This window comes from Pelophylax lessonae (assembly GCF_965119305.1).
Source record: "Pelophylax lessonae genome assembly, chromosome: 6".
Classification (NCBI taxonomy): Eukaryota; Metazoa; Chordata; class Amphibia; order Anura; family Ranidae; genus Pelophylax; species Pelophylax lessonae.
This window is the reverse complement of record NC_138773.1, coordinates 27,141,148-27,166,178: the sequence shown is the minus strand read 5'-3', so window position 1 is coordinate 27,166,178 and position 25,031 is coordinate 27,141,148. Positions and strand designations below refer to the sequence as shown.

Genomic DNA, 25,031 nt, shown 5'->3' with positions numbered 1-25,031 from the left:
TCACCAATTTTCCCAGAAATCTGCACTAAGATACAAGTCAGATTTCTGGCCTCCCCTGCAACACAAATGTCATTTTTGGTGAGATACTCCAAATAGGAACACGTCTAAAGTGATGCAGACCCAGCAGCTTCCCTCATTAGAGCCCTGCAGCTGCCACAGCTGATTGATAATTATGAAACCACTCCCATTAGACCCACTCAGCACAGAGGAACAAACAATGATTTCTTCAGAATAACAAAAGGTAGGAATCTGCAACGTTTGGTAAAATCCGTGTAATGTACAGAGATCACCCAGAGGGGAATGTTTTTTTCTCAACAAAAGTGGAGTTACGCTTTAAGTCGTAATGTACTTACGCATACTAGCACATTATGACAGACCTACCTGGAAAAGCGGATCCCTCCCGCGCAGCGGGGTCACGGATTCCCAGCACTGCAATCTTCACCCTTTCATCCTTCCGGGTTCGCGGGTGAATGGGCGGGGCTGCCATGATGACACTCTAGTGCAGTGATGGTGAAACTTGGCACCCCAGATGTTTTGGAACTACATTTCCCATGATGCTCATGCTCTCTGCAATGTTGTTGAGCATCATGGGAAATGTAGTTCTAAAACATCTGGGGTGCCAACATTCGCCATTACTGCTCTAGTGCATGCACGGAGATGGCGTTTCTTCAGAGCACATGCGCCGGTGACGTCCCCAGCAGCATCCCTTGTGAATATCTCCTAAACTGTGCAAGTTTAGGAGATATTCCCTGTACCTACAGGTAAGCCTTTATTATATAGGCTTACCTGTAGGTGCAAGTTCCAAAGCGGAGTTTACCTCCACTGTAAGTGGTGGACCCAACTCTCTGAGTGCAGCCCACCTGGCTTTATACTTACCTCTGCCCCCATTAGAGTGATCTTCACTGTGCAACCCTGCTCAGAGCAACACGGCCTTTCTATAAAAAGCATGAGCATTAAGTCCTTATCATACTGAGCATGTGCACCATGACCCCATTCATTCCTAGGAGTACAGGATCTCTAAAGGCCACCATAAGTATGGCTCCCTATATTTCAGGCCTATCACATTGTTACCCCTGGTAATGGCTCACCAGGCAAAAATAAACTGGAGCCCCGGAGGTACTGTGTCCAGCGACATTTAACGCCAATCATATAAGTTACAAGTTGCCCCAAACGCACCTGGTCACCCTTTTGCGATTAGGTTTCTGGGGCCCCATAAACACCACAGCATTTTTCCAATAGGGAATGGCAGATGGTGAACAAAGAGATCATAACATATGGCGGGCATCTTTGTAATCACGTCCTAAACAAAGCATATTGCACAATAAAAACCTACTGATCTGCAGCTGCCTTTTGATCCTCTTGACGTTGCTGTCTTTGTACTGCGTCTGGATCATGTTGCACTGATTAATGATTTCGATGAACTGCTGGGAGAGGACGCCATGCTGAAAGATAAAATGAGAATTTTTGAAATGTCATCCACTGCATGTCCTAGAGAGCGTCACAAGGAGAGCGGATCAGTTTATTCCCTTGAAGGGCACCCATCCTATGAATTCAGTATATTCTGAGGAGAAGGATCACTTTGGTGCAGCTTGCAAGCTAGAACATGTACTGCAATATATGCAAATCTAGAATACCTGTTTTTTATGCAAAAGTTTGCTAGAAATATACAAGGGTAAAATACCGATAAAGATCAAGAAAATGAGACATGGTCATGACAAAAAGAATAAAAATAAAAGTGAAGGCTATGGAGAGGAATGGATAAGGCTACGGAGAGGAATGGATAAGGCTATGGAGAGGAATGGATAAGGCTACGGAGAGGAATGGATAAGGCTATGGAGAGGAATGGATAAGGCTATGGGGAGGTATGGATAAGGCTATGGGGAGGTATGGATAAGGCTATGGGGAGGTATGGATAAGGCTATGGGGAGGAATGGATAAGGCTATGGAGAGGAATGGATAAGGCTATGGAGAGGAATGGAGAAGGCTATGGAGAGGAATGGAGAAGGCTACAGAGAGGAATGGATAAGGCTATGGGGAGGTATGGATAAGGCTATGGGGAGGTATGGATAAGGCTATGGGGAGGAATGGATAAGGCTACGGAGAGGAATGGATAAGGCTATGGAGAGGTATGGAGAAGGCTACGGAGAGGAATGGATAAGGCTATGGGGAGGTATGGATAAGGCTATGGAGAGGAATGGATAAGGCTATGGAGAGGTATGGATAAGGCTATGGGGAGGTATGGATAAGGCTATGGAGAGGAATGGAGAAGGCTATGGAGAGGTATGGAGAAGGCTACGGAGAGGAATGGATAAGGCTATGGGGAGGTATGGATAAGGCTATGGAGAGGAATGGATAAGGCTATGGAGAGGTATGGATAAGGCTATGGGGAGGTATGGATAAGGCTATGGAGAGGAATGGAGAAGGCTATGGAGAGGTATGGAGAAGGCTACGGAGAGGAATGGATAAGGCTATGGGGAGGTATGGATAAGGCTATGGAGAGGAATGGATAAGGCTATGGAGAGGTATGGATAAGGCTATGGGGAGGTATGGATAAGGCTATGGAGAGGAATGGATAAGGCTATGGAGAGGAATGGATAAGGCTATGGAGAGGAATGGATAAGGCTATGGAGAGGTATGGAGAAGGCTACGGAGAGGAATGGATAAGGCTATGGGGAGGTATGGATAAGGCTATGGGGAGGAATGGATAAGGCTACGGAGAGGAATGGATAAGGCTACGGAGAGGAATGGATAAGGCTACGGAGAGGAATGGATAAGGCTACGGAGAGGAATGGATAAGTGGTAAACAGCGTCAACCAGGTTATTGGGGTAATATTAGTTATTCGTTGTTTTGAGAGTTTGTGTCGGATGGTTCCTCGTCTAGAACAAAGATGAATGTATTAAATGTAAATGATATACAGTATATTCAATGTTCAAATTGTGCAATAGTACTTATAAAAGTAATATGCAAGGGTGTATTGTAGTGTGCAGAGGATTAATTCAGGTTTTTCTGTGTTAATGTATGGTCATACCCCCTTAGCACCTCATACATATAAGCTCCAGTTATAAGTTTTTTTGATATCTCCTCTATTTTTATTGCATAGTGCAGCTTAGTGACTCCGGTCACTCAGAACCATCCCTCCCTCTGCCCCCCCCCCCCCTTGAGACACCACCCCACACCTCCTTTCTCACCATCCCTCCCTTCCTCCTCTCTCGCCGTAATCCATCCCTCTTCTATCGCCATCATCTTTCCCTTCCTCCGCTCTCCTGATCATTCCTTTTCCCTCCTCTCTGTCCTAATCCTTCCCTACCTTTTCTATAGTCATCATCTTTCCCTTCCTCAAATCTCGCCATCATTCCTCCTACCCTGGCTATCATTCATCCTCCCCTTGCCTTTATTCTTTCTTTTCACCATCATTTATCCTCCCCTCCCTCTCGCCCTCATTCTTCCTCCCCTCCCTCTCGCCCTCATTCCTCCTCCCCTCCCTCTCGCCCTCATTCCTCCTCCCCTCCCTCTCGCCCTCATTCCTCCTCCCCTCCCTCTCGCCCTCATTCCTCCTCCCCTCCCTCTCGCCCTCATTCCTCCTCCCCTCCCTCTCGCCCTCATTCCTCCTCCCCTCCCTCTCGCCATCGTTCCTCCTCCCCTCCCTCTCGCCATCGTTCCTCCTCCCCTCCCTCTCGCCATCGTTCCTCCTCCCCTCCCTCTCGCCATCGTTCCTCCTCCCCTCCCTCTCGCCCTCATTCCTCCTCCCCTCCCTCTCGCCATCGTTCCTCCTCCCCTCCCTCTCGCCATCGTTCCTCCTCCCCTCCCTCTCGCCATCGTTCCTCCTTATTTCCTTTCTCACCATTATCCTTCCCTCCCTCCACTCTCACTATCATCTCTCCCTCGCCATCATCCCTCCCTCCCTGCTCTCTCACCATCCATTCTGTCACTCCAATCTTTCGCCATTCCTTCCTCCCTCCCTCTCATCCCTAAACACATATATCCCTCTACAAGTGGCCGATACCTGCGTCTTCTTCATCCGCTTGTGAACTGACCCTCTCACTTCTTCATCGTCATCTTTTACCTCGATTTCTACAATAAAGAAGAACTCTATGAGATACAAAAACAACCCCAAGAGGGTGGTTGGGGGGACAGACGATGGTCTAAGGACTAGATCCTGCAGTTCAGAGACATACACATACTAAACCAGAATACTAGGATTACTGGGTGGAAGAGGATTAGAAACTTACCACTGGACCATCTTACACCCTCGAATGCCAGCAGATAAAAAGTTAAAAAGCAAGATAAGAGAATCAAGATGAGTTTAAATGGGCACACAGAAAGAAGCCAGAGGTCAGCTGGACAGACAGACACTAACTAACTGCCCAGGCATCTAGGACACTGCAGCAGATATAAAGACAGATGATCCTACTGAGAGGGTGTAGGTGGCCCCATACCTAGACTTCTCCTGTACGGATGTGGCAGTGGCCACTGATTTTTGCATGCCCTAATGCTGCTGTAAAAAAGGGTGTGGCTTAACAAATAGGGGGCAGTGCTTCACAAAACAAAGACACATACACTGTATATAGCAATGAAAGGTCAACTTGAGATTCTGTACATCCGACCTAAAAGTGAACAGCCAGGAGACATTAGCAAGCTACTGCTAGACAAACCATAAGCAAAAAGACAAGGGATGCAAACAGGGATAGTATGATCAGTCACAGCGCCCTAATGGGGACACACAGGAGCCATGCTGGCCATGCCAAAGTGGACAGACAGGAGTCAGACATACACACAACAGGAGTAAATGATGAATTCAACAAGACCGAGACCGTTCACTTACTCTGCAATTTCCCACGAATCTCTTTTGACAAAACTTTGATCTCTTCTCTCAGAGACTGTAAATCTTTCTTCATACCTGAAAGACAGACAGAGCCATTATGCAGACCATATTACCGGCAGATGTAGCAGTATAAGATACCAGATATTGGCAGCTGCAATATTGGCTGGTATTATTGAAGTGCAATCATAAATAAACTGGTTAGTAGGAAAACATTGTGATAACCGGATGGGCAGAACAGCCTGCATGAGAACACCAGTTTCAGGGTGGGTGGAATAGTTAGTGTAAGAATGCCTTAAGTCCCTGGATGGGGTCGATCAGTTTAGGTTACTTTGATCCAGTCACTGGATTAGCAGTAGATAGTGGTACAAGCACTATACAGTCAAGAGACATAATCGACAGACAATGAAAGATTGCTGCTGCCAATGGATGGACAGAACAGTCTAAACAAGAGAGTGTTGTAGTCACTGGGTGGATGGGATAGTCAGTATGAGAATACTTCAGTCATCAAACAGACAGATTAGTCAGTACAAGCATTTTGCAATCATTTGGGAAGGTGAGGGAGCGTAAATGACAGTCAATAGAAGAGTACTGCTGACACCGGGGAATAGGACAGCCAATGGAAGTGCTGTAGTGGCTGGGAGGATAGGACAGCCAATGGAAGTGCTGTAGTGGCTGGGAGGATAGGACAGCCAATGGAAGTGCTGTAGTGGCTGGGAGGATAGCACATCCAATGGAAGTGCTGTAGTAGCTGGGAGGATAGCACATCCAATGGAAGTGCTGTAGTGGCTGGGAGGATAAGAAAGCCAATGGAAGTGCTGGAGTGGCTGGGAAGATAGGACAGCCAATGGAAGTGCTGTAGTGGCTGGGAGGATAGGACAGCCAATGGAAGTGCTGTAGTGGCTGGGAGGATAGGACAGCCAATGGAAGTGCTGTAGTGGCTGGGAGGATAGGACAGCCAATGGAAGTGCTGTAGTGGCTGGGAGGATAGGACAGCCAATGGAAGTGCTGTAGTGGCTGGGAGGATAGGACATCCAATGGAAGTGCTGTAGTGGCTGGGAGGATAGCACATCCAATGGAAGTGCTGTAGTGGCTGGGAGGATAGCACATCCAATGGAAGTGCTGTAGTGGCTGGGAAGATAGGAAAGCTAATGGAAGTGCTGTAGTGGCTGGGAGGATAGGAAAGCCAACGGAAGTGCTGTAGTGGCTGGGAAGATAGGAAAGCCAATGTAAGTGCTGTAATGGCTAGGAGGATAGGACATCCAATGGAAGTGCTGTAGTGGCTGGGAAGATAGGACATCCAATGGAAGTGCTGTAGTGGCTGGGAAGATAGGAAAGCCAATGGAAGTGCTGTAGTGGCTGGGAAGATAGGAAAGCCAATGGAAGTGCTGTAGTGGCTGGGAAGATAGGAAAGCCAATGGAAGTGCTGTAGTGGCTGGGAGGATAGGAAAGCCAATGGAAGTGCTGTAGTGGCTGGGAGGATAGGAAAGCCAATGGAAGTGCTGTAGTGGCTGGGAAGATAGGAAAGCCAATGGAAGTGCTGTAGTGGCTGGGAAGATAGGAAAGCCAATGGAAGTGCTGTAGTGGCTAGGAGGATAGGACATCCCATGGAAGTGCTGTAGTGGCTGGGAAGATAGGACATCCAATGGAAGTGCTGTAGTGGCTGGGAAGATAGGACAGCCAATGGAAGTGCTGTAGTGGCTGGGAAGATAGGACAGCCAATGGAAGTGCTGTAGTGGCTGGGAAGATAGGACAGCCAATGGAAGTGCTGTAGTGGCTGGGAAGATAGGACAGCCAATGGAAGTGCTGTAGTGGCTGGGAGGATAGCACATCCAATGGAAGTGCTGTAGTGGCTGGGAGGATAGCACATCCAATGGAAGTGCTGTAGTGGCTGGGAGGATAGCACATCCAATGGAAGTGCTGTAGTGGCTGGGAGGATAGGACAGCCAATGGAAGTGCTGTAGTGGCTGGGAGGATAGGACAGCCAATGGAAGTGCTGTAGTGGCTGGGAGGATAGGAAAGCCAATGGAAGTGCTGTAGTGGCTGGGAAGATAGGAAAGCCAATGGAAGTGCTGTAGTGGCTAGGAGGATAGGACATCCAATGGAAGTGCTGTAGTGGCTGGGAAGATAGGACATCCAATGGAAGTGCTGTAGTGGCTGGGGAGATAGGACATCCAATGGAAGTGCTGTAGTGGCTGGGAAGATAGGACATCCAATGGAAGTGCTGTAGTGGCTGGGAAGATAGGACAGCCAATGGAAGTGCTGTAGTGGCTGGGAGGATAGCACATCCAATGGAAGTGCTGTAGTGGCTGGGAGGATAGGACATCCAATGGAAGTGCTGTAGTGGCTGGGAGGATAGGACAGCCAATGGAAGTGCTGTAGTGGCTGGGAGGATAGGACAGCCAATGGAAGTGCTGTAGTGGCTGGGAGGATAGGACAGCAAATGGAAGTGCTGTAGTGGCTGGGAGGATAGCACATCCAATGGAAGTGCTGTAGTGGCTGGGAGGATAGGACAGCCAATGGAAGTGCTGTAGTGGCTGGGAGGATAGGACAGCCAATGGAAGTGCTGTAGTGGCTGGGAGGATAGGACATCCAATGGGAGTGCTGTAGTGTCTGGGAGGATAGGAAAGCCAATGGAAGTGCTGTAGTGGCTGGGAGGATAGGACATCCAATGGAAGTGCTGTAGTGTCTGGGAGGATAGGACAGCCAATGGAAGTGCTGTAGTGGCTGGGAGGATAGGACAGCCAATGGAAGTGCTGTAGTGGCTGGGAGGATAGGACATCCAATGGAAGTGCTGTAGTGGCTGGGAGGATAGGACATCCAATGGAAGTGCTGTAGTGGCTGGGAGGATAGGACAGCCAATGGAAGTGCTGTAGTGGCTGGGAGGATAGGACAGCCAATGGAAGTGCTGTAGTGGCTGGGAGGATAGGACAGCCAATGGAAGTGCTGTAGTGGCTGGGAGGATAGGACAGCCGATGGAAGTGCTTTAGTGGCTGGGAGGATAGCACAGTTAATGGAAGAGTGCTGCAGACACTGGGAGAAATCACCACGTAGAAGAATGCTGCAGTCAGTATAAGAACACTGCAGTCATGAGATGGGCAGAATAAACATTGTTGGGTCACTAGATGGGTGAAGCATCCAATAGATGGGTGCTCTAGTCACCGGAAAGGGCAGATCAGTTGGTATTGGGTAAGCAGAGCAGTAACTAAAAATGAGCATAAATTACGAGGGTGGGCTGAGCAGTCAATTTAAAAAAATAGCAGGTGGAGCAGACACTTACTGTCCTCTGGAAGCGGCTGGCTGAGAACGGTCGTCTGATTGGACTCTAGATCTTTCACTTTACTCCTGAGAAGTTGTAGGGACTCCCGAATCTGCTTCGTCTGAGGATTGACATTGATCATTCATCATCTACTACCAAGATCACATAATGCACACTACAGAATTATGTGACTCCTCCTCCATTTGACCCGCCTCCTTAATATAATGCTACAGCCAAATGTCACTAACAATATTCCCCACCCCCTTATGACCATGCTTCACCAACAATATTCCCCGCCCCCTTATGACCATGCTCCACCCATGTTTCATAAGCAATATTCTCTGCCCCCCTAATGACCATGCTTCACAAGAAATATTCCCCAACCCCTTATGACCATGCTCCACCCATGTTTTACTAGCAATATTCCCCGCCCCCTTATGACCATGCTCCACCCATGTTTCACTAACAATATTCCCCCGCCCCCTAATGACCATGCTCCACCCATGTTTCACTAGCAATATTCCCCGCCCCCTTATGACCATGCTCCACCCATGTTTCACTAACAATATTCTCCGCCCCCTAATGACCATGCTTCACCCATGTTTCACAAGCAATATTCCCCGCCCCCTTATGACCATGCTCCACCCGTTTCATAAGCAATATTCTCTGCCCCCTAATGACCATGCTTCACAAGCAATATTCCCCGCCCCCTTATGACCATGCTCAATCCATGTTTCACCAACAATATTCTCCGCCCCCTTATGACCATGCTCCACCCATGTTTTACTAACAATATTCTCCGCCCCCTTATGACCATGCTCCACCCATGTTTCACCAACAATATTCCCCGCCCCCTTAGGAACATACTCCACCAATAATATTCCCCGCCCCCTTATGACCATGCTCCACTCATGTTTCACAAGCAATATTCCCCACCCCTTAATGACCATGCTCCACCCATGTTTCACTACATAAATATATATTGAAGCCTAGAAAGCACTAAATTGAAAAGGTAACGCACATCTAAACCCAAACCCATGTCCATGGTTGTCACACAGACTGGACATTAAACATGTCTTCCTTTCTCTATCCCCATTACATTGGGGTGGTAAGACTGGTGGTTTGCACAAGAAAGATAACATTGTTTTTGCTTCCAGTTCAGCTCACAATAAGTGAAAATAACACAGCATTACTGGGGGGGATCAACTGATATTTATGCACTAGCCTGAAAAAATATAAATAAATGCCACCACCACCACGTCTAATGACTGGTAAGCTGCGATATATTGCATCTGTGTTCACGGATTTCGTTTTGTTTTAGCTGCCAACAATCATGCCACTAACAGACCTTGCTATCATTTTTACCTGCCCACCCTGTGCCTCCGGAAACTGAACACTGGCTGCCCCCCCCCCTCCATAGCGCCCACTAGTGTTACCGTTTCAAAGAACTTCCGGTCAAGCTCTTCATCGTTCTCCGTGGGCTCCACTAACACCTTGTGTTCATCCGGCTCCGAATCGCTTTCAGCCTGCAGAAGGAAAAATAAGCGGCCATTAATATGACAGCCCAAATCCGCACCCAGCCCAGCATGGAAAAGCATTGCTGCAGCCCAGTGATCAACCAGGTCAATGGTGTCATTGGATGGGAGGGAGCTGATTATTTATAGTGGCTATAGCCGCTGGTAATAATCGCATGCTAGAAATCCTACATGCTGGTCGATCAATGGATAAGGGAACGAACTTCTGTTTCCAAGCTCTTGCTATGGTCTGTTTCACCGCCAGCAAGACACACATGGCTAATTTAAAGTGGAAATAAACCCTCCTGTCATTTTCAGCCAAAGAGGCCTCCAATCTAAGCCCCTGTCTGATCTAAAAAACAAAAAAAAAACTTTAATATCACTTTAAGGGGGGTCGGATTGTGGACATTGGGAGCAGGAAAGGTCCCGATGTCAGTGGGAATAAACAATGCCCCATCATTGGGGTCAGTGCAAGGAGTTGGGCCCCCCCCCATCGTTGGGGTCAGTGCGAGTAGTTGGGCCCCCCACCATCGTTGGGGTCAGTGCGAGGAGTTGGGCTCCCCACCATCGTTGGGGTCAGTGCGAGGAGTTGGGCCCCCCACCATCGTTGGGGTCAGTGCGAGGAGTTGGGCCCCCCCATCGATGGGGTCAGTGCGAGGAGTTGGGCCCCCCCCCCATCGTTGGGGTCAGTGCGAGGAGTTGGGCCCCCCCCATCGTTGGGGTCAGTGCGAGGAGTTGGGCCCCCCACCATCGTTGGGGTCAGTGCGAGGAGTTGGGCCCCCCACCATCGTTGGGGTCAGTGCGAGGAGTTGGGCCCCCCCCCCCATCGTTGGGGTCAGTGCGAGGAGTTGGGCCCCCCCCCCCCATCGTTGGGGTCAGTGCGAGGAGTTGGGCCCCCCCCCATCGTTGGGGTCAGTGCGAGGAGTTGGGCCCCCCCCCCATCGTTGGGGTCAGTGCGAGTAGTTGGGCCCCCCACCATCGTTGGGGTCAGTGCGAGTAGTTGGGCCCCCCACCATCGTTGGGGTCAGTGCGAGGAGTTGGGCCCCCCACCATCGTTGGGGTCAGTGCGAGGAGTTGGGCCCCCCACCATCGTTGGGGTCAGTGCGAGGAGTTGGGCTCCCCACCATCGTTGGGGTCAGTGCGAGGAGTTGGGCCCCCCACCATCGTTGGGGTCAGTGCGAGGAGTTGGGCCCCCCCATCGATGGGGTCAGTGCGAGGAGTTGGGCCCCCCCCCCATCGTTGGGGTCAGTGCGAGGAGTTGGGCCCCCCCCATCGTTGGGGTCAGTGAGAGGAGTTGGGCCCCCCCCCCATCGTTGGGGTCAGTGCGAGGAGTTGGGCCCCCCCCCCCATCGTTGGGGTCAGTGCGAGGAGTTGGGCCCCCCCCCCATCGTTGGGGTCAGTGAGAGGAGTTGGGCCCCCCCCATCGTTGGGGTCAGTGAGAGGAGTTGGGCCCCCCCCCCATCGTTGGGGTCAGTGAGAGGAGTTGGGCCCCCCCCATCTTTGGGGTCAGTGCGAGGAGTTGGGCCCCCCCCCCATCGTTGGGGTCAGTGCGAGGAGTTGGGCCCCCCCCCATCGTTGGGGTCAGTGCGAGGGATTGGGACCGCCCCCCCCCCATCATTGGGGTCACTGCGAGGAGTTGGGCCCCCCCATCGTTGGGGTCAGTGCGAGGAGTTGGGCCCCCCCCATCGTTGGGGTCAGTGCGAGGAGTTGGGCCCCCCCCCCCCCATCGTTGGGGTCAGTGCGAGGAGTTGGGCCCCCCCCCCCATCGTTGGGGTCAGTGCGAGTAGTTGGGCCCCCCACCATCGTTGGGGTCAGTGCGAGTAGTTGGGCCCCCCACCATCGTTGGGGTCAGTGCGAGGAGTTGGGCTCCCCACCATCGTTGGGGTCAGTGCGAGGAGTTGGGCCCCCCACCATCGTTGGGGTCAGTGCGAGGAGTTGGGCCCCCCCATCGATGGGGTCAGTGCGAGGAGTTGGGCCCCCCCCCCATCGTTGGGGTCAGTGCGAGGAGTTGGGCCCCCCCCATCGTTGGGGTCAGTGCGAGGAGTTGGGCCCCCCCCCCATCGTTGGGGTCAGTGCGAGGAGTTGGGCCCCCCCCCCCCATCGTTGGGGTCAGTGCGAGGAGTTGGGCCCCCCCCCATCGTTGGGGTCAGTGAGAGGAGTTGGGCCCCCCCCCATCGTTGGGGTCAGTGAGAGGAGTTGGGCCCCCCCCCATCGTTGGGGTCAGTGAGAGGAGTTGGGCCCCCCCCATCGTTGGGGTCAGTGCGAGGAGTTGGGCCCCCCCCCCATCGTTGGGGTCAGTGCGAGGAGTTGGGCCCCCCCCCATCGTTGGGGTCAGTGCGAGGGATTGGGACCGCCCCCCCCCCCATCATTGGGGTCAGTGCGAGGAGTTGGGCCCCCCCCATCGTTGGGGTCAGTGCGAGGAGTTGGGCCCCCCCATCGTTGGTGTCAGTGCGAGGAGTTGGGCCCCCCCCCCCCCATCGTTGGGGTCAGTGCGAGGAGTTGGGCCCGCCCCCCCCCCCCATCGTTGGGGTCAGTGCGAGGAGTTGGGCCCGCCCCCCCCCATCGTTGGGGTCAGTGCGAGGGATTGGGACCGCCCCCCCCCCATCATTGGGGTCACTGCGAGGAGTTGGGCCCCCCCATCGTTGGGGTCAGTGCGAGGAGTTGGGCCCCCCCCATCGTTGGGGTCAGTGCGAGGAGTTGGGCCCGCCCCCCCCCCCCATCGTTGGGGTCAGTGCGAGGAGTTGGGCCCGCCCCCCCCCCCCATTGTTGGGGTCAGTGCGAGGAGTTGGGCCCGCCCCCCCCATCGTTGGGGTCAGTGCGAGGAGTTGGGCCCCCCCCATCGTTGGGGTCAGTGCAAGGAGTTGGGCCCCCCCCCTTCGTTGGGGTCACTGCGAGGAGTTGGGCCCCCCCCTTCGTTGGGGTCACTGCGAGGAGTTGGGCCCCCCCTTCGTTGGGGTCAGTGCGAGGAGTTGGGCCCCCCCCATCGTTGGGGTCAGTGCGAGGAGTTGGGCCCCCCCCATCGTTGGGGTCAGTGGGAGGAGTTGGGCCCCCCCCCATCGTTGGGGTCAGTGGGAGGAGTTGGGACCACATACAAGACTTTAGTAATGAAAACGGTATTATTAGTAGTAATCAGCATGGATTCATGAAAAATCGTTCTTGCCAAACCAATCTATTAACCTTCTACGATGAAGTGAGCTGCCACCTAGATAAAGGTAAGCCGGTGGATGTGGTGTATCTGGACTTTGCAAAGGCCTTTGACACCGTTCCCCACAAACGCTTACTGTACAAACTAAGGAAGGTAGGTATGGACCATAAGGTGAGTACCTGGATAGAGAACTGGCTCCAGGGGAGAGTCCAGAGGGTGGTGATTAATGGGGAGTACTCAGATTGGGCGGGTTTGGAAAGTGGGGTCCCCCAGGGTTCTGTCCTGGGGCCAATCCTGTTTAATTTATTCATAAATGATCTGGAGGAGGGGATATCTAGAACAATCTCAGTATTTGCAGATGATACTAAACTAAGCATGCCAATATCTTCTATGCAGGATGTGGAAACCTTACAAGCGGACCTGAACAAAATAATGGGGTGGGCAACTACATGGCAGATGAGGTTTAATGTTGAAAAATGTAAAGTAATGCACTTGGGGGCCAGAAATCAGAAAGCAAGCTACTCACTAGGGGGGGAACCTCTGGGTGAGTCTAGGATGGAAAAGGCCCGGTGGGTCCTAGTAGACAACAGGCTTGGCAGTGGCATGCAATGCCAAGTCGCTGCAAGCAAAGCCAACAGAATACTGGGTTGTATAAAAAAGGGGATTCACTCCAGAAATAAAGAGATTATTCTCCCTCTTTACAAGACTCTGGTCCGGCCACATCTGGAGTATGCTGTCCAGTTCTGGGCACCGGTCCTCAGGAAGGATGTGCTGGAACTGGAGAAAGTCCAGAGAAGGGCAACAAAAATAATTAGGGGAATGGAGGACATCGGCTATGAGGAAAGACTACAAGCATTGAACCTATTCTCTCTGGAGAAGAGACGATTGAGGGGGGATATGATATCAATGTACAAATACTGTACTGGTGACCCTAGCATAAGGAACAAACTATTCAGAGAAAGGAGATACAATAAGACACGTGGCCACTCACTAAAACTAGAGGAAAGGCGGTTTAACCTTAAAATACGTAGGGGGTTCTTCACTGTCAGAGCGGTAAGGATGTGGAATTCTCTTCCACAAGCAGTGGTATCAGCAGGGAGCATCGATAGTTTCAAAAAACTATTAGATGGGCACGTTAAAGACCACAACATACAGGGGTATACAACGTACAACATACAGGGGTATACAACGTACAACATACAGGGGTATACAACGTACAACATACAGGGGTATACAATGTACAACATACAGGGGGTATACAATGTACAACATACAGGGGGTATACAATGTACAACATACAGGGGTATACAATGTACAACATACAGGGGTATACAACGTACAACATACAGGGGTATACAACGTACAACATACAGGGGTATACAACGTACAACATACAGGGGTATACAACGTACAACATACAGGGGTATACAACGTACAACATACAGGGGTATACAACGTACAACATACAGGGGTATACAACGTACAACATACAGGGGTATACAATGTACAACATACAGGGGTATACAATGTACAACATACAGGGGTATACAATGTACAACATACAGGGGTATACAATGTACAACATACAGGGGTATACAACGTACAACATACAGGGGTATACAATGTACAGTTAACAGCACCCACGCGCACACACACATCATAGGTTGAACTGGATGGACTGATGTCTTTTTTTCGACCTCGCAATCTATGTAACTATGTAACTATCGTTGGGGGTCAGTGGGAGGAATTGGGCCCCCCCCCCATCGTCGGGATCAGTGGGAGGAATTGGACCCCCCCCATCGTCGGGATCAGTGGGAGGAATTGGGCCCCCCCCATCGTCGGGGTCAGTGCGAGGAATTGGGCCCCCCCCCCCATCGTCGGGGTCAGCGCGAGGAATTGGGGCCCCCCCCCCCATCGTCGGGGTCAGTGCGAGGAATTGGGCCCCCCCCCCCATCATCGGGGTCAGTGCGAGGAATTGGCCCCCCCCCCATCGTCGGGGTCAGTGCGAGGAATTGGGCCCCCCCCCCCATCATCAGGGTCAGTGCGAGGAATTGGGCCCCCCCATCGTCTGCGTCAGTGGGAGGTATTGGGGCCCCCCCATCGTCGGCGTCAGTGGGAGGTATTGGGGCCCCCCCATCTTCTGCGTCAGTGGGAGGAATTGGGCCCCCCCATCTTCGGGGTCAGTGGGAGGAATTGGGCTCCCCCCATCGTCGGGGTCAGTGGGAGGAATTGGGCCCCCCCATCTTCGGGGTCAGTGGGAGGAATTGGGCTCCCCCCATCTTCGGGGTCAGTGGGAGGAATTGGGCCCCCCCATTGTCTGGGTCAGTGGGCGGAATTGGGCCCCCCCCCATCATCGGGGGTCAGTGGGCGGAGCTGTGCTCCATCTTTGGTGTCGTTGGGAAGAAATTTGCCACTTCATTGGGGTCAGTGAGGGGGAGGGGTTAGGAATATCCCATTGTTGGCATTAGTGAATGAAAATAGTGCCCCAAGGGCCAAAAAAAAGTAAGCAAAAGGGTTGCATCTGGCCCTATATTATTCCTAAAGCCCCGTACACACGTAGCGAATGTCGGCCGTAAATATTCGGCTGCCGAACGATCGGCCGATTGTCGGCTTGTTAGTATGATGCTTCCGACAACCGACTGCGACTTTTCGGCCGAACAGAATCGGGTGTGCAGGCTTTAAAATTTTTGTTGGCCGTCACCAGAACGGCCGATTGTTCGCCAGTCAGTACAGAATTCGGCCGACAGACAGCCGATTATCAAGACTGGGCATGCTCAGAGAAGAAAAAACACACGGAAAGTTAACCATCACATGACATCACTTCTGCAGTCGGCTGTTGTTGGCCGACAAAATTCGTGTGCAGTCTTTTGCTCTTTTCAGCCGACAGGACAGCAACGGACAAAAGACGGCCGATCGTTCGGCCAACATTCCCATGTCCCATCCAATCAGAACGAGCTCTGTGAACCGAGCCTTCCGTCCGCAATGAAGGATCAGCACCCCTCCCCCCACCACCTAAATATAAATCCCATACATGACCCTGGCTGGGGGGGATGATTCATCCCCCCCACCTTGGTAAAGGGATGGGATAGGATGGGCCCCTGGAGTCCATGCTGGACCCTGTAGTCCCCCCAGTGATGTCACTGAGTGAATTGAATATGCAATGGTGACCCCCAGACCCCCCCATATATAATAATAAACATGTCCCTGGTTATATGGATAGGATGGGCCCCTGTAGTCCCCCCAGTGATGTCACTATTTAAGTCTTATATCTGCCATGGTGACCCCCCTCTATATAAATAATCCCTGTGTCCCTGGCTGGAAGGAAGTCAGGGAAGTCCCCCCACCCCCCAGTGCTGTCACTGTGTGAACTCTGAGTCTGCACTGAAAACCCCCCATACACCCTCTCTATACAAATCATATATGGGCCCCTGACAGTCCATGCTGGGCCCTGTAGTTCCCTCCCTCGTGACGTCACTCACACAGCCCAGCTCCTTGCTGCGGTCCCTCATCCTGCAGATACAATGTAGCTCTTTCTCAGAACTTCTCCCGCGCTCACTGCGCATGCGCGACCCCGCCCAGTACACCCTGCCCGTACCATAGAGAGGAGACAAGAAGGGGGTGGAGCGCTGCATGCTGGGATAGCGGACGCCGCTGCGGATGGGAAGGAGGGGGTGCTGGGTGTAGAGAGGAGGAGGGTGGAGGAAGGTCACATCCTGTACAATCATATCCATGGATCTCCTCTCCTCTCTATTCCACAGATCTCCTCTCCATTATATTCCACAGATCTCCTCTCCTCTATATTCCACAGATCTCCTCTCCTCTATATTCCACAGATCTCCTCTCCATTATATTCCACAGATCTCCTCTCCTCTATATTCCACAGATCTCCTCTCCATTATATTCCACAGATCTCCTCTCCTCTATATTCCACAGATCTCCTCTCTATTATATTCCACAGATCTCCTCTCCATTATATTCCACAGATCTCCTCTCCATTATATTCCACAGATCTCCTCTCCATTATATTCCACAGATCTCCTCTCCTCTATATTCCACAGATCTCCTCTCCTCTATATTCCACAGATCTCCTCTCCATTATATTCCACAGATCTCCTCTCCTCTATATTCCACAGATCTCCTCTCTATTATATTCCACAGATCTCCTCTCCATTATATTCCACAGATCTCCTCTCCATTATATTCCACAGATCTCCTCTCCTCTATATTCCACAGATCTCCTCTCCATTATATTCCACAGATCTCCTCTACATTATATTCCACAGATCTCCTCTCCTCTATATTCCACAGATCTCCTCTCCTCTATATTCCACAGATCTCCTCTCCATTATATTCCACAGATCTCCTCTCGATCTCCTCTCCTCTATATTCCACAGATCTCCTCTCCTCTATATTCCACAGATCTCCTCTCTATTATATTCCACAGATCTCCTCTCTATTATATTCCACAGATCTCCTCTCTATTATATTCCACAGATCTCCTCTACATTATATTCCACAGATCTCCTCTCCTTTATATTCCACAGATCTCCTCTCCATTATATTCCACAGATCTCCTCTACATTATATTCCACAGATCTCCTCTCCTTTATATTCCACAGATCTCCTCTCCATTATATTCCACAGATCTCCTCTCCTCTATATTCCACAGATCTCCTCTCCTCTATATTCCACAGATCTCCTCTCCATTATATTCCACAGATCTCCTCTCCTCTATATTCCACAGATCTCCTCTCCATTATATTCCACAGATCTCCTCTCCTCTATATTCCACAGATCTCCTCTCTATTATATTCCACAGATCTCCTCTCCATTATATTCCACAGATCTCCTCTCCATTATATTCCACAGATCTCCTCTCCATTATATTCCACAGATCTCCTCTCCTCTATATTCCACAGATCTCCTCTCCTCTATATTCCACAGATCTCCTCTCCATTATATTCCACAGATCTCCTCTCCTCTATATTCCACAGATCTCCTCTCTATTATATTCCACAGATCTCCTCTCCATTATATTCCACAGATCTCCTCTCCATTATATTCCACAGATCTCCTCTCCTCTATATTCCACAGATCTCCTCTCCATTATATTCCACAGATCTCCTCTACATTATATTCCACAGATCTCCTCTCCTCTATATTCCACAGATCTCCTCTCCTCTATATTCCACAGATCTCCTCTCCATTATATTCCACAGATCTCCTCTCGATCTCCTCTCCTCTATATTCCACAGATCTCCTCTCCTCTATATTCCACAGATCTCCTCTCTATTATATTCCACAGATCTCCTCTCTATTATATTCCACAGATCTCCTCTCTATTATATTCCACAGATCTCCTCTACATTATATTCCACAGATCTCCTCTCCTTTATATTCCACAGATCTCCTCTCCATTATATTCCACAGATCTCCTCTACATTATATTCCACAGATCTCCTCTCCTTTATATTCCACAGATCTCCTCTCCATTATATTCCACAGATCTCCTCTCCTCTATATTCCACAGATCTCCTCTCCTCTATATTCCACAGATCTCCTCTCCATTATATTCCACAGATCTCCTCTCCTCTATATTCCACAGATCTCCTCTCCATTATATTCCACAGATCTCCTCTCCTCTATATTCCACAGATCTCCTCTCTATTATATTCCACAGATCTCCTCTCCATAATATTCCACAGATCTCCTCTCCTTTATATTCCACAAATCTCCTCTCCATTATATTCCATAGATCTCCTCTATTATATTCCACAGATCTCCTCTCCATTATATTCTACAGATCTCCTCTCCTTTATATTCCACAGATCTCCTCTCCATTATATTCCACAGATCTCCTCTCCTCTATATTCCACAGATCTCCTCTCCATAATATTCCACAGATCTCCTCTCCTCTATATTCCACAGATCTCCTCTCCTTTATATTCCACAGATCTCCTCTCCTCTATATTCCACAGATCTCCTCTCCTTTATATTCCACAGATCTCCTCTCCTCTATATTCCACAGATCTCCTCTCCTCTATATTCCACAGATCTCCTCTCCTCTATATTCCACAGATCTCCTCTCCTCTATATTCCACATATCTCCTCTCCTCTATATTCCACAGATCTCCTCTCCTCTATATTCCACATATCTCCTCTCCTCTATATTCCACAGATCTCCTCTCCTCTATATTCCACAGATCTCCTCTCCATTATATTCCACAGATCTCCTTTATATTCCACAGATCTCCTCTCCTCTATATTCCACATATCTCCTCTCCTCTATATTCCACAGATCTCCTCTCCTCTATATTCCACAGATCTCCTCTCCATTATATTCCACAGATCTCCTTTATATTCCACAGATCTCCTCTCCTCTATATTCCACAGATCTCCTCTCCTCTATATTCCACAGATCTCCTCTCCATTATATTCCATAGATCTCCTCTCCTCTATATTCCACAGATCTCCTCTCCTCTATATTCCACAGATCTCCTCTCCTCTATATTCCACAGATCTCCTCTCCATTATATTCCATAGATCTCCTCTCCTCTATATTCCACAGATCTCCTCTCCTCTATTATATTCCACAGATCTCCTCTCCATTATATTCCACAGATCTCCTCTCCTCTATATTCCACAGATCTCCTCTCCATTATATTCCACAGATCTCCTCTCCATTATATTCCATAGATCTCCTCTCCTCTATATTCCACAGATCTCCTCTCCTCTATAGTCCACAGATCTCCTCTCCTCTATATTCCACAGATCTCCTCTCCATTATATTCCACAGATCTCCTCTCCATTATATTCCACAGATCTCCTCTCCTCTATATTCCACAGATCTCCTCTCTATTATATTCCACAGATCTCCTCTCCTCTATATTCCACAGATCTCCTCTCCTCTATAGTCCACAGATCTCCTCTCCATTATATTCCACAGATCTCCTCTCTATTATAGTCCACAGATCTCCTCTCCATTATATTCCACAGATCTCCTCTCCTCTATATTCCACAGATCTCCTCTCCTCTATATTCCACAGATCTCCTCTCCTCTATATTCCATAGATCTCCTCTCCTCTATATTCCACAGATCTCCTCTCCTCTATATTCCACAGATCTCCTCTCCTCTATATTCCACAGATCTCCTCTCCATTATATTCCACAGATCTCCTCTCCTCTATATTCCACAGATCTCCTCTCCATTATATTCCACAGATCTCCTCTCCTCTATATTCCATAGATCTCCTCTCCTCTATATTCCACAGATCTCCTCTCCATTATATTCCACAGATCTCCTCTCCTCTATATTCCATAGATCTCCTCTCCATTATATTCCACAGATCTCCTCTCCATTATATTCCACAGATCTCCTCTCCATTATATTCCACAGATCTCCTCTCCTCTATATTCCACAGATCTCCTCTCTATTATATTCCACAGATCTCCTCTCCATTATATTCCACAGATCTCCTCTCTATTATATTCCACAGATCTCCTCTCCTCTATATTCCACAGATCTCCTCTCCTTTATATTCCACAGATCTCCTCTCCATTATATTCCACAGATCTCCTCTACATTATATTCCACAGATCTCCTCTCCTTTATATTCCACAGATCTCCTCTCCATTATATTCCACAGATCTCCTCTCCTCTATATTCCACAGATCTCCTCTCCTCTATATTCCACAGATCTCCTCTCCATTATATTCCACAGATCTCCTCTCCTCTATATTCCACAGATCTCCTCTCCATTATATTCCACAGATCTCCTCTCCTCTATATTCCACAGATCTCCTCTCTATTATATTCCACAGATCTCCTCTCCATAATATTCCACAGATCTCCTCTCCTTTATATTCCACAAATCTCCTCTCCATTATATTCCATAGATCTCCTCTATTATATTCCACAGATCTCCTCTCCATTATATTCTACAGATCTCCTCTCCTTTATATTCCACAGATCTCCTCTCCATTATATTCCACAGATCTCCTCTCCTCTATATTCCACAGATCTCCTCTCCATAATATTCCACAGATCTCCTCTCCTCTATATTCCACAGATCTCCTCTCCTTTATATTCCACAGATCTCCTCTCCTCTATATTCCACAGATCTCCTCTCCTTTATATTCCACAGATCTCCTCTCCTCTATATTCCACAGATCTCCTCTCCTCTATATTCCACAGATCTCCTCTCCTCTATATTCCACAGATCTCCTCTCCTCTATATTCCACATATCTCCTCTCCTCTATATTCCACAGATCTCCTCTCCTCTATATTCCACATATCTCCTCTCCTCTATATTCCACAGATCTCCTCTCCTCTATATTCCACAGATCTCCTCTCCATTATATTCCACAGATCTCCTTTATATTCCACAGATCTCCTCTCCTCTATATTCCACATATCTCCTCTCCTCTATATTCCACAGATCTCCTCTCCTCTATATTCCACAGATCTCCTCTCCATTATATTCCACAGATCTCCTTTATATTCCACAGATCTCCTCTCCTCTATATTCCACAGATCTCCTCTCCTCTATATTCCACAGATCTCCTCTCCTCTATATTCCACAGATCTCCTCTCCATTATATTCCATAGATCTCCTCTCCTCTATATTCCACAGATCTCCTCTCCTCTATATTCCACAGATCTCCTCTCCTCTATATTCCACAGATCTCCTCTCCATTATATTCCATAGATCTCCTCTCCTCTATATTCCACAGATCTCCTCTCCTCTATTATATTCCACAGATCTCCTCTCCATTATATTCCACAGATCTCCTCTCCTCTATATTCCACAGATCTCCTCTCCATTATATTCCACAGATCTCCTCTCCATTATATTCCATAGATCTCCTCTCCTCTATATTCCACAGATCTCCTCTCCTCTATAGTCCACAGATCTCCTCTCCTCTATAGTCCACAGATCTCCTCTCCTCTATATTCCACAGATCTCCTCTCCATTATATTCCACAGATCTCCTCTCTATTATATTCCACAGATCTCCTCTCCTCTATATTCCACAGATCTCCTCTCTATTATATTCCACAGATCTCCTCTCCTCTATATTCCACAGATCTCCTCTCCTCTATAGTCCACAGATCTCCTCTCCATTATATTCCACAGATCTCCTCTCTATTATAGTCCACAGATCTCCTCTCCATTATATTCCACAGATCTCCTCTCCTCTATATTCCACAGATCTCCTCTCCTCTATATTCCACAGATCTCCTCTCCTCTATATTCCATAGATCTCCTCTCCTCTATATTCCACAGATCTCCTCTCCTCTATATTCCACAGATCTCCTCTCCTCTATATTCCACAGATCTCCTCTCCATTATATTCCACAGATCTCCTCTCCTCTATATTCCACAGATCTCCTCTCCATTATATTCCACAGATCTCCTCTCCTCTATATTCCATAGATCTCCTCTCCTCTATATTCCACAGATCTCCTCTCCATTATATTCCACAGATCTCCTCTCCTCTATATTCCATAGATCTCCTCTCCATTATATTCCACAGATCTCCTCTCCATTATATTCCACAGATCTCCTCTCCATTATATTCCACAGATCTCCTCTCCATTATATTCCATAGATCTCCTCTCCTCTATATTCCACAGATCTCCTCTCCTCTATATTCCACAGATCTCCTCTCCTCTATATTCCACAGATCTCCTCTCCATTATATTCCATAGATCTCCTCTCCTCTATATTCCACAGATCTCCTCTCCTCTATTATATTCCACAGATCTCCTCTCCATTATATTCCACAGATCTCCTCTCCTCTATATTCCACAGATCTCCTCTCCATTATATTCCACAGATCTCCTCTCCATTATATTCCATAGATCTCCTCTCCTCTATATTCCACAGATCTCCTCTCCTCTATAGTCCACAGATCTCCTCTCCTCTATATTCCACAGATCTCCTCTCCATTATATTCCACAGATCTCCTCTCCATTATATTCCACAGATCTCCTCTCCTCTATATTCCACAGATCTCCTCTCTATTATATTCCACAGATCTCCTCTCCTCTATATTCCACAGATCTCCTCTCCTCTATAGTCCACAGATCTCCTCTCCATTATATTCCACAGATCTCCTCTCCATTATATTCCACAGATCTCCTCTCTATTATAGTCCACAGATCTCCTCTCCATTATATTCCACAGATCTCCTCTCCTCTATATTCCACAGATCTCCTCTCCTCTATATTCCACAGATCTCCTCTCCTCTATATTCCATAGATCTCCTCTCCTCTATATTCCACAGATCTCCTCTCCTCTATATTCCACAGATCTCCTCTCCTCTATATTCCACAGATCTCCTCTCCATTATATTCCACAGATCTCCTCTCCTCTATATTCCACAGATCTCCTCTCCATTATATTCCACAGATCTCCTCTCCTCTATATTCCATAGATCTCCTCTCCTCTATATTCCACAGATCTCCTCTCCATTATATTCCACAGATCTCCTCTCCTCTATATTCCATAGATCTCCTCTCCATTATATTCCACAGATCTCCTCTCCATTATATTCCACAGATCTCCTCTCCATTATATTCCACAGATCTCCTCTCCATTATATTCCATAGATCTCCTCTATTATATTCCACAGATCTCCTCTCCTCTATATTCCACAGATCTCCTCTCCATAATGTATAACACACAGAGCATTCCTAATAATAGCACAGATAATGGTGGGTGGAGTCAGATTGTACAGTGGGGGAGGGTGGGGATATCAGGGATTTTATTGCTGTCAATGTCCTCTGGAGGAAATGTCCCCTGGATGAAATGCCCCCTGGAGGAAAGGTCCCCCGGAGGAAATGTCCCCTGGAGGAAATGTCCCCTGGATGAAATGTCCCCTGGAGGAAATGTCCCTTGGAGGAAATGCCCCCTGGAGGAAATGTCCCCTGGAGGAAATGCCCCCTGGAGGAAATGTCTCCTGGAGGAAATGTCCCCCGGAGGAAATGCCCCCTGGAGGAAATGTCCCCTAGAGGAAATGCCCCCTGGAGGAAATGTCCCCTGGAGGAAATGTCCCTTGGAGGAAATGTCCCCTGGATGAAATGTCCCCTGGAGGAACGGTCCCCCGGAGGAAATGTCCCCTGGAGGAAATGTCCCCTGGATGAAATGTCCCCTGGAGGAAATGTCCCTTGGAGGAAATGTCCCCTGGATGAAATGTCCCCTGGAGGAACGGTCCCCCGGAGGAACGGTCCCCCGGAGGAAATGTCCCCTGGAGGAAATGTCCCTTGGAGGAAATGTCCCCTGGATGAAATGTCCCCTGGAGGAACGGTCCCCCGGAGGAACGGTCCCCCGGAGGAAATGCCCCCTGGAGGAAATGTCCCCTGGAGGAAATGCCCCCTGGAGGAAATGTCTCCTGGAGGAAATGTCCCCCGGAGGAAATGCCCCCTGGAGGAAATGTCCCCTGGAGGAAATGCCCCCTGGAGGAAATGTCCCCTAGAGGAAATGCCCCCTGGAGGAAATGTCCCCTGGAGGAAATGTCCCTTGGAGGAAATGTCCCCTGGATGAAATGTCCCCTGGAGGAACGGTCCCCCGGAGGAAATGTCCCCTGGATGAAATGTCCCCTGGATGAAATGTCCCCTGGAGGAAATGTCCCCTGGATGAAATGTCCCCTGGAGGAAATGTCCCTTGGAGGAAATGTCCCCTGGATAAAATGTCCCCTGGAGGAACGGTCCCCCGGAGGAACGGTCCCCCAGAGGAAATGCCCCCTGGAGGAAATGTCCCCTGGAGGAAATGCCCCCTGGAGGAAATGTCTCCTGGAGGAAATGTCCCCCGGAGGAAATGCCCCCTGGAGGAAATGTCCCCTGGAGGAAATGCCCCCTGGAGGAAATGTCCCCTAGAGGAAATGTCCCCTGGAGGAAATGCCCCCTGGAGGAAATGTCCCCTGGATGAAATGTACCCAGGAGGAAATGTCCCTTGGATGAAATGTCCCCTGGAGGAACGGTCCCCCGGAGGAAATGTCCCCTGGAGGAAATGTCCCCTGGAGGAACGGTCCCCCGGAGGAAAGGTCCCCCGGAGGAAATGTCCCCTGGAGGAAATGTCCCCTGGAGGAACGGTCCCCCGGAGGAAAGGTCCCCCGGAGGAAATGTCCCCTGGAGGAAATGTCCCCTGGAGGAACGGTCCCCCGGAGGAAAGGTCCCCCGGAGGAAAGGTCCACCTGGAGGAAAGGTCCCCTTATTTCCAGGAAGTGAGGGGGCTCAGGCAGGAATAATCCATATTACAGTACAGGGGGGGAGGGGTTAGAAACTCAGA

The 25,031-nt window shown here is 49.4% G+C and overlaps 1 protein-coding gene across 1 annotated transcript in view; it reads right to left on the bottom strand.

Annotated features, from left to right (window-relative positions):
- Nucleotides 1-16,322, bottom strand: part of STX4 (syntaxin 4) — a 40,968-nt gene extending 24,646 nt beyond the window's left edge. Inside the window, exons 1-6 of the mRNA XM_082260959.1 lie at nt 16,218-16,322; nt 9,516-9,605; nt 8,101-8,200; nt 4,824-4,898; nt 4,005-4,072; nt 1,334-1,442 (exon numbers count right to left, since the gene is read on the bottom strand). Of these exons, the coding sequence (XP_082117085.1) occupies nt 1,334-1,442; nt 4,005-4,072; nt 4,824-4,898; nt 8,101-8,200; nt 9,516-9,605; nt 16,218-16,301 (526 nt within the window). The 5' untranslated portion in view covers nt 16,302-16,322. The remainder of the gene's footprint in view (nt 1-1,333; nt 1,443-4,004; nt 4,073-4,823; nt 4,899-8,100; nt 8,201-9,515; nt 9,606-16,217) is intronic.
- Between the last annotated feature and the right edge of the window lie 8,709 nt (nt 16,323-25,031).